This window comes from Lucilia cuprina, chromosome 3 (assembly GCF_022045245.1).
Source record: "Lucilia cuprina isolate Lc7/37 chromosome 3, ASM2204524v1, whole genome shotgun sequence".
Taxonomy (NCBI): domain Eukaryota; kingdom Metazoa; phylum Arthropoda; class Insecta; order Diptera; family Calliphoridae; genus Lucilia; species Lucilia cuprina.
The window spans coordinates 51,841,122-51,855,750 of NC_060951.1; the positions used below are offsets into that span (position 1 = coordinate 51,841,122).

The 14,629-nt window shown below is 31.8% G+C and overlaps 1 protein-coding gene across 1 annotated transcript; it reads left to right on the top strand.

Annotated features, from left to right (window-relative positions):
- Positions 1-3,109: 3,109 nt before the first annotated feature.
- LOC111680925 (transcription factor btd) lies at positions 3,110-6,415 on the top strand. The gene is made up of 2 exons (XM_046947240.1): positions 3,110-4,312; positions 4,488-6,415. The coding sequence occupies exons 1-2, from the start codon at positions 3,837-3,839 to the stop codon at positions 5,986-5,988; spliced, it is 1,977 nt and encodes a 658-aa protein (XP_046803196.1). The 5' UTR covers positions 3,110-3,836; the 3' UTR covers positions 5,989-6,415.
- Positions 6,416-14,629: the final 8,214 nt, after the last annotated feature.

A 14,629-nucleotide genomic window follows, 5' to 3' on the forward strand; every position in this document is an offset into this window, starting at 1 on the left:
AGTGATTGGTTGGTAAACGTGGCAGCTTACTGCATGCGAACTGTCAAGTAGTGTTAAGAAACTCAGTTTTGACTGAAAAATTCCATTCGTCAGATGTAGTATTTTTTTACTATATTATCCAGTCTGTAATTTAGCCTACACCCAGATATCTCACTGATCTCTTTGCATGTCATTTAGAGAGACGGTCGAGGAACGTTTCTTCCTTTTCTGTCATTGCAACTGCGACAGTGATCGTTGAATGGGAGCCCATGCCGACTTGCATGTTTGCATATGACTCAACGCAATGTTGTTGCTAATATCAGCCTAGATATGTCCCGCCCACTTCGGTTGAAAATATCAAGAACTGATCCCGTTCTGTTCATAATCAAAGTAGTCTCTATGCGCAACGACCCAATGTCAGACAGGCGACCCAGCCTTGAGAGATCCTTCTTGCATTGTCTTACTAATAGGAAAGTGGTAGTATAAGAGTTCAGCGAAAAAATTATTGCTTGACTATCGACAAAGATTTTTATGTTGTCGAGAATATTGAGGTTCTTCAAGCTGACATTATCGGAAATATTTCAGCCCGAAAGAAACTACAATTTTTGGGAAGACGGTGAAATATGCTTATACCAGTTTCTTCACAGAAGAAGCCGCAGTTCATTTTAGAACCATTTGTAAAGATTCTGATGGTTTACCCACTCGGTAGTTTAACTCTACACTATTCGCTACTCTGACTTTGAAAACTCTATTATAGCCCGAGTGTGGGATAATATACTCGGATGGTTGTTTTAAGATTGTAAGTAATAAGCTTAAGACAATATCAAGGGAATGATTAGAAAAGATTTTATGTTTAAGTGAAGTGTACCCGAAAATATTAAGGATTATTACAAATTTAAAATTGTTTTTCATATAATTTATGTAAAAATTCCTTCGATGTCATTTCAAAGTAAATTGCATTTTAATCATTGATCGTCGAGACCTTTATTATATTTGTGTTCAAAGGAATGTCGAGAGAAGAAAATAAGTAAGTTATGACGACCAAACTCTACATACTATTATGGTCGTAAAGGCTCTTGTGATGATCGCAAAGACAAATACTTAGTGAAAAAATTATTAAGTGATCACTAAACTCGTTTCTCCAAATCTGCCAAAAGAGAATTTGAGTTATTTATGTACGATATGAAAAGAGTTTACTTTTTTCTTGTATGATTACATTAGGTCATATAATAGTTTCAAAAGTAATCGAATTTTGATCAGCAAGATTTTCGTTACTAAGTGAATACATTATTTGCTGATCACAAAGATCATTACTTATAGGTATAAAGCAGAGGATAAAATAATTTCAATGGCATTCTAAAGAAACAGGAAGGAGCACTGATCTTTGATGTTTTTGGCTACTTTATAAAGAAATATTAATGTGGAAATTCTTAGTATATGGTTGTTATTTTTTTAACATTAGGAGTAAAATAGCTTCATGGTTCCCTTTAAAAAACTTTTTAAATTAAAAATCAAATTGTGTAGGGAAAGTTCAAAAGTTCGGTCATCAATACTGTCTTCAATAAAAAAACTTGATTCGTGAATTTTGAACCTTCTTTTTCGAAATGACATATCAAAGAAAAACTTTGAAGTATTTGATAAGGTTATATTATTTTTATTTTATTTTTTATAGCAAATTCAATTGCAAGGGTTTTAATGAGAGAAAATGCATGCAACAGATCTGTCATATACACGGTTTTAATAAGACCCTAGATCTGGGAATAACATGATCACAACATATTTATAATTTTAATAAATTTCTGTGAAGACATAAATTAGTAATAATTTGAGTTTTTAGCGCTTTTAGCTTCATTCGAAACCTCGCTAAATTAGTCATGTTGCTTTTAAGTTTATTTATCAACAACACTTGTACTCTCTTGTAGTTTAAGACCCCCATTTTATAAAAAATACACAAGAGAATAGCAACTTTTCTTGGCATTCTCAAGATTAAGTGGGGTGACCATAATATTATAAAGCTTACTTGGTATTTTGGTTGTTGTCAGTAAAAAAAATAAAAACTGTATACAAAACGGGGGGAAGAAGGAGATAAGAAGAGAAAATTTTAGTATATATGCTCAACAGTGTGACTTACATTTTACGTGGTATGTTTAGATGTGTGGTAGGGTAAAAGCGATGGTGTTTGGTAACGCCCCTTTAAATACAGTTATTTCATTGGGCGCAACCACGAAAAAAATTAAAAGAATTATTATATTTTTATATTTATAATACGATAGTATTTAAGATAATTTAATAAATATATTTTGAAAATGCTTGGTGGTAGGCTTGAAAACATGACTTTGATTTTCTTTAGGATTTTTTTTTTGTGAACAAAAAAGGATAACACAAAATATTTATTAGTATTTCCGTTTTTCATAATTTCCGTAAAAATTTTTAATTTCATGCTATTTTCCTAAGGTATTTACTTATTATAAAAGGCTTTTAACACAAATATTTTCTAATAATTTTTTTATTGAAATTCTTTTAAAATTTAATGAAGGGGAGTAAACCTTACTTAGTAGTGTGCTCTTGGGTGAAGGTTATAAAGGAGAGCATAGTAACAATAACCCAAAAAATCCTTTTGAACAAAAAAATATAGGAACAAAAAACCTTATGAGTGCGTGAGCATCCTTTAGGGATAAAAACATGCATATGCTGGCTCACTTATACAGTCACATATATACTCGATTTAAGCAGAGACAAATATTAATGTTAGAAAGAGATGCTAAATGTATTTGTGCAATACAAATACTGGCTCTTACTTCAAATTCAAACAACAACAAACAATTTTCTTTTGTATTTATTGTTTTGTTATTGCTTTTTTCTCTTGCTGGTTTCTTGTATTTTCATAGTTTTATTTTTTTTGCCTACCTAAGCACACGCGTGCTTATATCCTGCGGCCAGGTTTGACTAGAGAGACATGATACTTTTGTGTATTGCCATCTCTTTCTTTTGCTTGGCAACACTCATTGTTTTTGTATGCTCTGTAGTTATATTATTATAAAATGCGCAGCTCTTTGCTTTTAACCTCACACTCTCTGCTTTGCCTTCCTCATCTACACACCACCACTCACTCTATTCATCCATCTATCCATCCATACTCTAAGTTTTAAATTCGTCAGATACACACAACTACAGAAACGATTTTAGTATATGATTCGTAATTCGTACGTTAAACATTTCTCTCGCTGCGTTTTAACATTCAGTCGGCATCGATAATTACCGGTGGACGTATCGTGGACGTCGTTAATGTGTTTGGAACAAAAAAAAAAAAAAAAAAAAAAACTTATACAGATCTTTTAAGAAAAAAAGAAGAACTTAACTATATGTTTTAAGTGCTGCCAGCCACTGTTGCCACATTATTGGAAATTATTATCATTATTATCGGCAATGAAATTATTTTGTGCAGTAGTTTGTGCTTCACTCAAATCATAAGTGACTCCTGCAATTAAGTTGCTGAAGCTACAAACACGTATAAAACCCAAGAAAAACCTTAAGTTTTAACTTTTTGTGTAAAATTGAACGATTATAGTAATTATAGTACGAATATATAAACAAAAACAAGTGTAACAACAAAAACGTTTAAATCAACAAAATAAATAAACGAAGAAAAAAGTTTTTAAGATATAAAACTGCAAAAAGGTGACGTGAAAAGAATTTGTGCCATATTAACAATTTTAAAAAGAAAATTATAAGACATGTTTGCTTAATAATTATATAAATAAAATAACTTAAACTTTAACCTTTAACAACTATTAAAAAAATTACCAGTGTTTAACAAACCCATAAAAAAAGAAAAAAATTCTACAAATTTCTTCAAAATGATTGACTCAGCGTGTAATTACTTAAATCCCTATGCCACAGCTTCCTTGGCTGCCTCCTCCACACAGTCATCAGCCTCATCCACATCAACTGGCTCACTGACAAATCTCAATGAATTTTCGCCATCTGCTGCTGCCGCTTCGGTTTTATATAACAGTAAATCAGTGTCATCTTCTTCGTTAACAGCCTGCAATCCCATGAAATTGGAAATGCAATATCCGCCACAATCATCATCATCTACGGGTTCGGCTTCGCCCAACTCAAGCATACAGTCGGCACCATCATCAGCCTCAGTGTCACCTAGCATCTTTCCCTCACCCGCCCAGTCATTTGCCTCAATTTCCTCCAGTCCGCCTGCTTCGGCCACCTCAGCATCACCCTTATCCGGCTCACATACAGAATTGGGTGCGGCTGCTGCAGCCTCGGCTGCTTACACATGGAATACTGCTGCCTATACAGCTGCATTGCCAACAAGGTATGTACTTTTTGTATTTGTTGCGAAATGCACTTAATTGTGTGACATCCTTCCAATCATAGGAAAGGGATGTTTAGTTTAGTTTTGTTAAGATTTGCTTAACTTTTCCGTTTCCTTTTTATAGTTATCATATCATACTAATATGAATTTTCCTTTTTTGTTATTTTCTTTTTAGAACACAATTTCCTTATGCTCAATATGCCTCAGATTATTATGGCAATGCTGTTGGTATGTCAGCTGCTTCAGCTGCTGCGGGTGCTTGGTTTTCACATCAGGATCGTTTGTATCAGCCATGGTCTGGTCAAACATATCCCAGCTTTAATTTCGATGATATTGCTTTCCAAACTCAATTGCAAAGACGTTCCGTACGCTGCACTTGCCCCAATTGCACCAATGAAATGTCAGGTCTACCACCAATTGTGGGACCCGATGAGAGAGGTCGCAAACAGCATATCTGCCATATACCCGGTTGTGAACGTTTGTATGGTAAGGCTTCACATTTAAAAACCCATTTACGTTGGCATACCGGAGAACGTCCTTTCTTGTGTTTAACCTGCGGAAAACGTTTCTCACGTTCCGATGAGTTGCAACGTCATGGACGTACTCATACCAATTACCGTCCCTATGCTTGTCCCATTTGCTCCAAGAAATTCTCACGCAGTGACCATTTGAGCAAACACAAGAAGACCCATTTCAAGGACAAGAAAAGCAAAAAAGCCATAGCCGCTGAGGCTAAAGAACAAGCGGCTGCTATTAAGCAAGAAAAGTCTTTGGAACAACAGCCACAACCGGAGAAAACCAGTCCAGCCAAGTCACCCAATATGGCTAATGGTATGCCAAATACTCCCACTGCCTCAGCAGCCACCACTGTTAAAAGTCCCTTATCCCTTAACTCACGTTTAAATAACAATGTCAACAATCCAAATCCTCAGCAACAACAGCAGCAGCAACAGCAATCTGTTGTACCTCAAATACAGCTGAAAACGGAACAAACTGAAATCGCCTCAAATTATACACCCTACAGCAATTTGTATCATCAAACCTCTACATTGTTCCAACCACATTTGACATCACCAACAAGTTATGGAACAACAAATTCAGCAAATGCCAGTGTACAACAAACACCACCGCCTACCTTCGATTTGTGGAATACTCAACAACAGCAATCGACAAGAAGTGCCATGGAACAGCAAACAACCAATAACAGCAACAATGCAACAGCCACAACCGTAGTTACCTCAAATAATGGACACAATTTAACACAATCTCCAAATATGCAAACGCAACAACAAACTTCTCAATCCCAACAACAGCAACAACATTCCCAAACATCGCAACATTACAATGCATTGGCCATGCAAAGTGAATCACAATTAGCCGCCGAATATGGCATTACTATGTCCTCGCCTCACACCAACAATGGTAACACATCACCCATTTCCCATCATCATCCTCACTCTTATTCTCATTCGCATCATCATCACATGCAACATCATATGCAACATTCCTCTACCTATTCCAATTTAATAGGACAAATGAAATCGGAATATCCTGCATATGCTGATTTCTCTGCCACTTCAACATATCCCACACCCACTTCAGCTTTTCATCATCATCCTCATAATCCTTGGGCTGCAGCGGCTGCCTATCAACATCCTCATCATGCCACTGCTTAAGCTCAAGGTTATTTTGCAGGAAATGTTAAAAAAACGGTTGACCGTTTTCTCCACAAGGAAGTATTTGTATTTTGTAGATTTTTTTATTGTTGCCTAATTGTGTAATATCTTTTTCCATTTATTAATTTCATTATTGCTTTAATTGTAGAATTTGTTGTTGGTTTTTTCCAATTCTTTTTATACAATTTGTATTTTTTGATCCATTTTGTATTTAATTGTATTTAATATTTAATCACATTTAAATACTTTGTAAATAGCTTCTATTTAATAGTTTTCTAATTTTAAGCTTTAAAATTGTATATAAATTGACACAACAAACGATTTTCATCACTCATATAAAAAATATAATAGAAATAATTAATATATAATATATAGTACATAATACTTAATAATACTCTTGTTATGTTCATACAAATAAAACAAAACTATCTTTAAGATATTAAACAAATTATAAATTAAAACAAAAAAAACAACAAGCAAAAATAACAATAAAATTAAAAAAAAATATAAAACAAATACTTTTGGATTTTCTTATTTATTTAAAAAGGATAAATTTAAGAACAGAATTATAATCTTTAATTTGATTTAGTAAACGATTCATACCAGTGACTCTGTTCTGTCTGTCACTACTACGATCGTATGGTCATCGTCAACCTGCCCGGTAAGTTAAGTTAGAAAATGATTTGTAATTCTTCGCATATTCTATAGATTAAATCGAATTTTAGTTTTTGAAGGATTTAAAAAAATTATTTTGGACGTAAGATATTTTCATAAATAGGACAATATTTTGCTACCCCTAATATACCACCTCTTAGGAATAGTTCTCTATACCAGTTGGTTCTGAATCACTAAATCAATTTAAATCAATTAAGCTATATCCTTGCGCACGCTACTGGTCGTAATTTTTAAGATAATTTGATAAAATTTTTCACATGCTTTTCTCTTTACGGAGTAGTAAAAATGGTTTTAATAGGAACATTTTTTTACGCAGGCTCCATACTAAAGTATCCGCGAATAGGCGGTCGAGAAGGAGTTTCAGAAGTTATACCGAAATCACTAATTCTATGTTTGTTCAGTAGGAATTTCATGTTGCTCTGTTTGCACCCGTTCTAGAAATTGTCAATAAATCGGAAAATTCATATTTACTTCTATCTATTTAAAACAGTTATGTGAAATCAATTAGAAAATTAATCCTTTGATATTTATTTTTTGATCCGAACTAGAACTGAACTAGAACTGAACTAGAACTGAACTAGAACTGAACTAGAACTAAACTAGAACTGAACTAGAACTGAACTAGAACTGAACTAGAACTGAACTAGAACTGAACTAGAACTGAACTAGAACTGAACTAGAACTGAACTAGAACTGAACTAGAACTGAACTAGAACTGAACTAGAACTGAACTAGAACTGAACTAGAACTGAACTAGAACTGAACTAGAACTGAACTAGAACTGAACTAGAACTGAACTAGAACTGAACTAGAACTGAACTAGAACTGAACTAGAACTGAACTAGAACTGAACTAGAACTGAACTAGAACTGAACTAGAACTAAACTAGAACTGAACTAGAACTGAACTAGAACTGAACTAGAACTGAAAGGCTTCGTTATTTTTTTTTTGTCTATTTCTGAAGATATGAATAATTTTATTGTCAAATTTATTTTATTACGCTTTAGATTTGTTACATATATCACATGGTGGGTATTTATATGGGTAAACCATTTTATTGACTTCATTAGACTACTCTCATTTACTTTCTTTACAACAATAAAAAGTTTGAAAAAATTTAAATAATTTTTAGAGAAAACACATGAAGAAAATGTATTTTAATTTAATGTTTTATTTTCACAATCAAAGGTTTAGATTGTTTCCATTATTGGTGACATATGGTGACTTACTATTCCCCGAAAAAGTGGCAAACCCATAGGACCAACAAATTTTTGAGGTCCTTGTTTTATGATTCCTTACCAGTGAAAATATTAGGATATATTACGCTTATACAATTTTAAAATCTACAAAAAGCAAAAAGATATTAACGCATCATAACATCATCATTAATCATAATTAACTGGGACTACATAAAAATCAAACAAAAAACAAACCTCGTCAAAAATGCAGTGCTACATCAAATGCGAAAGAGAGCATTCAAATCGTTGTTTCTTTTATAACCTCTGAACCAACATGATATTTTTTATGCCCTACACTACATGTGAAAAAGGTTGCATTGCTGTTGGTAACAGCTTGAAATAGTAGAGCTGTGGGAAAAGTGTAAAAATGTTGATACGTGGGGCGATTAGGAGAAACGTTTGTAAAAGTTATATTTTGAAATATCTATTTTTGAACATTGTTTTAAACTTTGTCTTGGAATGAACTTGGATATTTATATAACATGTTATCGATTTGCGATATTATAGGCTTTAGCTTTTATTTGATCTGTTCCAATTATTGATTGTTAGATATGACTTTAAAGAAAACTCATTTGAATTACAATGTATTTATTAGTTTTGGGAGATTCCAACCGCATTTTAAATTACAATTACATATAAATTTATTGTAATTTAGGTTTTTTTCTATTACAATTACTTGTGGTTAATTGGTTATTGATCAATTATACATTACAAGTAATTCTAATTGACCCTTTAATCAATTACATAATGTAATCATTTTACTCATTGCTGTCTAACAAAAACTTACATTAAAAAGTTAAAACGCTAAAAGTAACATTAGAGGCAAGTACTAATCACTCTCACTTATAAACAGGGAGTTAGGTAAGTACTTATTTCTTTCATTCAAAGGTTCGAAAACAACATGACAAGGCTAAAAGTTAGTACTTACATAATATATTATTTGTAAGTTATTACTAGACTCCTTCTAAGAAAAGTTGTCGGTATGTAGTAGTCATTGAAAAGTAAGCTCTTTTAAAGTGATCACTGTATGCCATGAGTGAATGTAGTGACATCCATAGTCTACCTTACCAAAATGTGTGTATTGTAGCAGTTCTTCTTGTAGATATTTCAACTCATATGTACATAAAACATAAAAATATTTACCCTTACTTCAAAGTTATAAATCAATCAAATTTACATTTTTTTGTGTATTTGGTCTTTAACTACACAAATATTTAGCTAGAGGCTTAAATTTGCGCTTAAACTGAATTCTTGTTGTTGTTGCTTTTTTTTACCAGAAAAATTATAATAAAGTGCGTGTTTCTGTGGTAACTCCCAAAAAGGCCAAAGCAGCCGAGCAGCTAAGAAAATACTGGTCAACATCTAATCTTTTGCTTTCTCTAACTCTGGCTGTCCCTTAACTTAAGTTCCTACTTTGTTGTCAGTTTAATGCCGAAGAAGAAAAAAAGCCACAAAACATTAAACGAAATCATTACCAAAAATGATGTTTTATTTTTCTAGCAAAACATTTTTTCTTTTTTTTTACAGCTGTAGCAGACATACAGCATCATGGATGGGTATCAGCATTCATCAAAATGTGTTTAACTGTCAACGCATTTAATAGTTTTTCTTATATTTTCTTTTTTAGTTATAGTTATTGTAGCTGTTCCACCTTATACCCACAGTTTGAAGTTTCGTGTCTAGAGAGGTGTTTAAAAGTTTATCGTTTTTTGATGTTTCTTGTTTAGTTTTTGTTTCAGTATCTTTCACATCAACATTTATTTCAATTTCAATTTGAGTTTTTTTTTGTTTGGTTTGGTTTTTAATTTAGGGCTTTTGTTTGAATAGAAAAATTAAGAAAAAAAAACAACATAATATTTGATTGAGCTCTTGGCTAAATGTGATTTAATAATTACTAGTTTTTTTATGGCTTAGTCTACGCCCTGAAATTAAAACAATAAATACTACTACGACCTCATACATCGATCGTCGCAGTGGACAATTAACAAAAATATTGTTAAGAAATATAATTTTATAATCGTTTGTGACGCTTTTTTTCTTAACTTGTTTTATTTTTGGGAGTAGAAATCATCTGTTTTATGATCAGCTTAGTTAATAAATCAATTTTATTAACTACATTACTTGTGCTTGTTAAATTTAGGATTTATTTGTAAAATATTTTTTAGGAATTTTAAAAATTTGTTTAACAAATTTTGTATTTTTAATAAGAGTTTATGAAGAACTTATTTGAAAGAACTCCATGAAGTTGAAATCAGTGGAAAGTTTTTTTTATTTGATTGTTTACGCCCAAGTTGTTAAATTGTTTCATATTAGAATGATAACATCGTGAAGATTTTTACTATAACGGGTTAAAAGTAATGTTTTCTTTTATTGGAATACATATAGGCCACACACTGATTGTAAATAATTAAGAATAGTTGTGTTCAACGTGATATATTTATTACCAATAAATATGATTACAAAATTTCTGCTTTCTGGGCTTTATAATCTCTATTATTTTTCAGACCAATAATTTAAAACCTTTATTCTGTTGGACCGAGTTGGAGTAGTATATACTCGATCTATGCAAACAAAATATTAAAATTAATATTAAACTTCTTCGTGCAGAATTTGAACAATCTAGTTCTAGTTGTTTTAAAAAATAAACGAATCTTTCTTTTGAAGTCACATGGAAGGTGCCTCTTCCCTCACTGGTAGTCCGCCAATTTATTACGCAAAATGTTAACAAGTAGGTTAAAGTTATTTGTGCAAAATTTTAAGATTCTAACTGTAATAGTTTCCAAGATAAAGAAATTTTTTTCTATTTAATTAATATGGGTGGTGCCACACCCCCTGCTGCTGGTCCGCCTACTTCTTGTCCTGAATAATAAAATTGGAACCAAAATGGCTCCGTCAAAATTTAAGGACTCTAACTGTTATACTGATTTATTTTTTTTATAAACTGCTTCCAGATATACAGGAATACACATTGAAAATTTAAAAATAGTCGGTTCTGCCGTTTAATAGTCTATAAACTTTAAACGTACAAACAAACACACATTCATTATACCCTACAGCATAATAATGGGAAAGGTATTATGTTGTTGTTGTTGTTGTTGTTGTTGTAACAGCTCGACTGTGGCCGATAGTTCTTTCCTGAAAAAAAAACTTTCGGTTGATACAGCTGTCGCTGGGTTGACTCGGGTCGTTCCGGAGCGAAGATCCAATTGTCGTGGGAACGTTCCCCCCGGGGGCATGTTACCTTGGCGAAGACCTCCGCCTTGGTGTTATTGCATTCCCGGGGTATAAAGAGGGCCCAATACCTCCAATCTGACCGGGATTGAAAAATTGGTGTTTTCAGTCTACTGCTTGGCTTAGTCCTTGCATAGATTGCCAGAGGTCTGACCAGAGCACCGCACAATCTGGTACTACGGGTGGCCAGTTGCCCGCAGGACTATGTCCTGGCTGGTCAGTTGGTTGAGGTTCCTTCGGGATCCACGTAGTGGCTGTTGGTTGAACCCAAATTCGCGGGAAGAGAATAAGTGGCGGTTAAAAGACTGATGCATGATAATAGTCAATATTTCGGGATAAGGTTCGGTGCTGTTGCCGAAATCAACAGATACCCCACAGAGGAGTGACTGTGGGACTAAGCGTTGGAAATGAGTTGGTATCAATTGTATATGATAAAGAATGAATGTAGAGGTATACGGGACTCATCCACCCGTATACCTAAATGAATGTGTCGTATGTTTTTCTCTATGAATGTGTCGAATGAATGAGTTGTGTGCTGGGTTGAATGATTATGAATGAAAGTTATCATATACAAGAGATGCCGATTAAGTTTCCTTCCTTGTCCAAATATGTTTCAGAGTTTACTCTGTTCATATTCGACTTGCCACAGCGTGTCACTGTGAGTAAGAACAATGTCTACGGCATATTGATGGATCGTGCTTCGGTCCACCGGTTACGTCTCTAGGTGCTGTTGCCGACTCAACAGAGCCATAGTAGTGTGGTTGTCTTACAACGTGACTACTTTGGCAAGAGATTAGATAGCTCGAGTACTCCAGCAAAGTACTTGCGCATGGTACCGGTCATATCCAATGTGCAAAAATTGCCACCTGCGTCTTCATTGAAGACAAAGGGGCGATGGTAGACCGTTCACAAGTCTACCCAGTGGATGAAAAAGACCACCGTGAGATAGGACGACACGGCAGGTGCTCACGTTAAACCATCGACAGTCTGTCGTGGGAACGTGGGTATTATGCGTTTGTGTTGATTGTTTGTAACACCTTAACATATTGACCCTACACCCCTTCTGTCTATCTTTGTGTCTATATAAAACTTGTGCGCACGGTCGCAATTTTCAAGATAATTTGATTAAATTTTTGATCCAAGTATGAACGCTATTGGAAATAGTTGAAATTAGTCCATTACTTCGTCTAGCCTCCACATTAACGTAGCCCCGACTAGAGCTTTTAAGATCATAATTCTGGTATTTTGTCAAAAATAGAAAAAAGTTTTTTTTTTTTTTTAAATTTTCTGTAAAAATAGAAATTTTATATGAAAAGAGAACTTTTGAAAAATTTATTTTATAAAAAAATAAATTTTACTAAAATTATATAGAAAACATTTTTTTTAGAAATTTAATATAAAGAAAGTTTTCCGAAAATTTTCTATGAGATGAGAAGTTGTTCGTAGCTCATATCGTAGTTTTATAATCAATAATAAAAAATCAATTGTTCAAAGATCATGTCCAACATTTCATGAAATATTAAGATCTGCCGAAAAGCTGAAAACGATTCCAAAATTAAAAAAATATATAAATTTTGTATTTGTTTTAAACCATATGGTAGTAATAATTGTACATAAACAATAATAAAGTAAAACTAACAAATATATTGACCAATTTATTAAAACAAAAGGACACAAATATGAACAGAATAGAAAAACAAGCAAAAATCCTTAAAACATAAATTATACAAAAATACTACATAGTTAGAGCAATATAAACTAGAAATGTTAGAAACGCCCACAGCACCACAAACTAGAAGAAACGCAACGCTCCGTCTAATGGCAAAAATGAAAATGACGACATACTTTCTAGTTAAGTCATGATCAGAAATTGAAAAAAAGAAGGAAACAACAAACAATATTTTCTTTATGTTCTTGTTGGTTACGGTTACTTATCTGACCAAAACTATAGATAGTTAATCTAATATAAATGTCCTTTCAATTTTAGTGTTTGAAATTGTATTCTAAAATTCTTAGGAAAAAAGGCGGTTTGTAAAATGAAACACAAACAACGACAACATCTTGTACATCGTTTGATTTTCTGTTACACTTACAAGATCATGATCATCATCATGATCAAAATACAAAAGTACTTGTTCTTGTTCATGTACTAGTTACAAGGACCTCAACCACAAGAGTACTTAAGAATTTCAAATGTGTTGGACAACAAATTTTATTTCAGTTAGAGGCTACTTATTCTCAACACACTTTCAGTCTAACTATCTTCGCTATTTAAGTGATCATATGTACTCGTTTGCATGTTAAGTGTTTTTATTTTATTTTTTTGTAAAATATTAAACACTTGTTATATAATAACTTCATTTATTATTTACTGTGATCAGTGATCAAAATAGCTGTCAAATCATTTTCCACGAATTCAATTTTGTGGTACTCAAATTTTTCTCACTCATTTATGTATTTTGTAGGTTCTAGTGGGCGGTTAAGATCACAAAACTTCAAGAAGTTAATAAATCTAAATTAACATGGATTTTTAAGTAGATAATTGTAGAAATATTAGATATATTGAATATTTGAAAAAAGTGTCAAATCTCAACAAATTCCGGGGAAAATTATGATTTTAAACTTAAAGCGCGTGTCTAAAGAAATGGTTTTTCCATTATTTCATCTAAAATTTTTAATATTAAATGTGGTGATTTTTTACAATTATTATTTATAATGTTATAAAATTATTTTTTAATAAAAGAAATTTTTTTAAAGATAATTTTTTGAAAAATGTTTTTATACTCAGAAATTATTAAGAGGTTCCTATAAAAGAGAAATTCCTGATCATTTTCTATAAAACGAAATCTCTTATTAAAATATAAACTAATTCCCTTATTCATAAAGTTTTATCAAAGGTTTATAAATTAAATTTTCATAAAAAACTTGTAAAAATATAACTTTTTATTAAACATTTCTATAGAAAGAGGTTTTTCTAATTATTAACCAAAATTTTTTATAAAAGCAGAACTTTTCTTAAACTTTTCCAAAAAATTTTATATAAAAACAGAATTTTTTGAAAAATTTCGACAAATACATAAATTTACCAAACTTTAAAAAAAAAAATACAAATTTTCTGTATTTTCCATAAAAAGAGATATTTACTGAAAATTTTAAATAAAAAGAGAACTTTTCCAAAACAAATTTTAAATAAAATGAGAATTTTTGGTAACATTTTTTAAAATAGTAATTTACACAAAATTGTAACAAAAAAATAATTTTTCTAAAAATTTTTCATAAAAGGAGAATTTTTCCAATTTTTTTTTTAAATATAAATTTTTCCAAATTTTTTTATATATAATTTTTCCCAAAAATTTTTATACAAAGAACATTTTGCCTAAAACTTCCTTAAAAAAGAGAATTTTTTAAAAAAAAATATTATGTAAAAATGTATTTTTCCGAAATTCTTTTATAAAAAGAAAATTTTTCCGAAATAATTGAAAAAAAATTAATTTTTA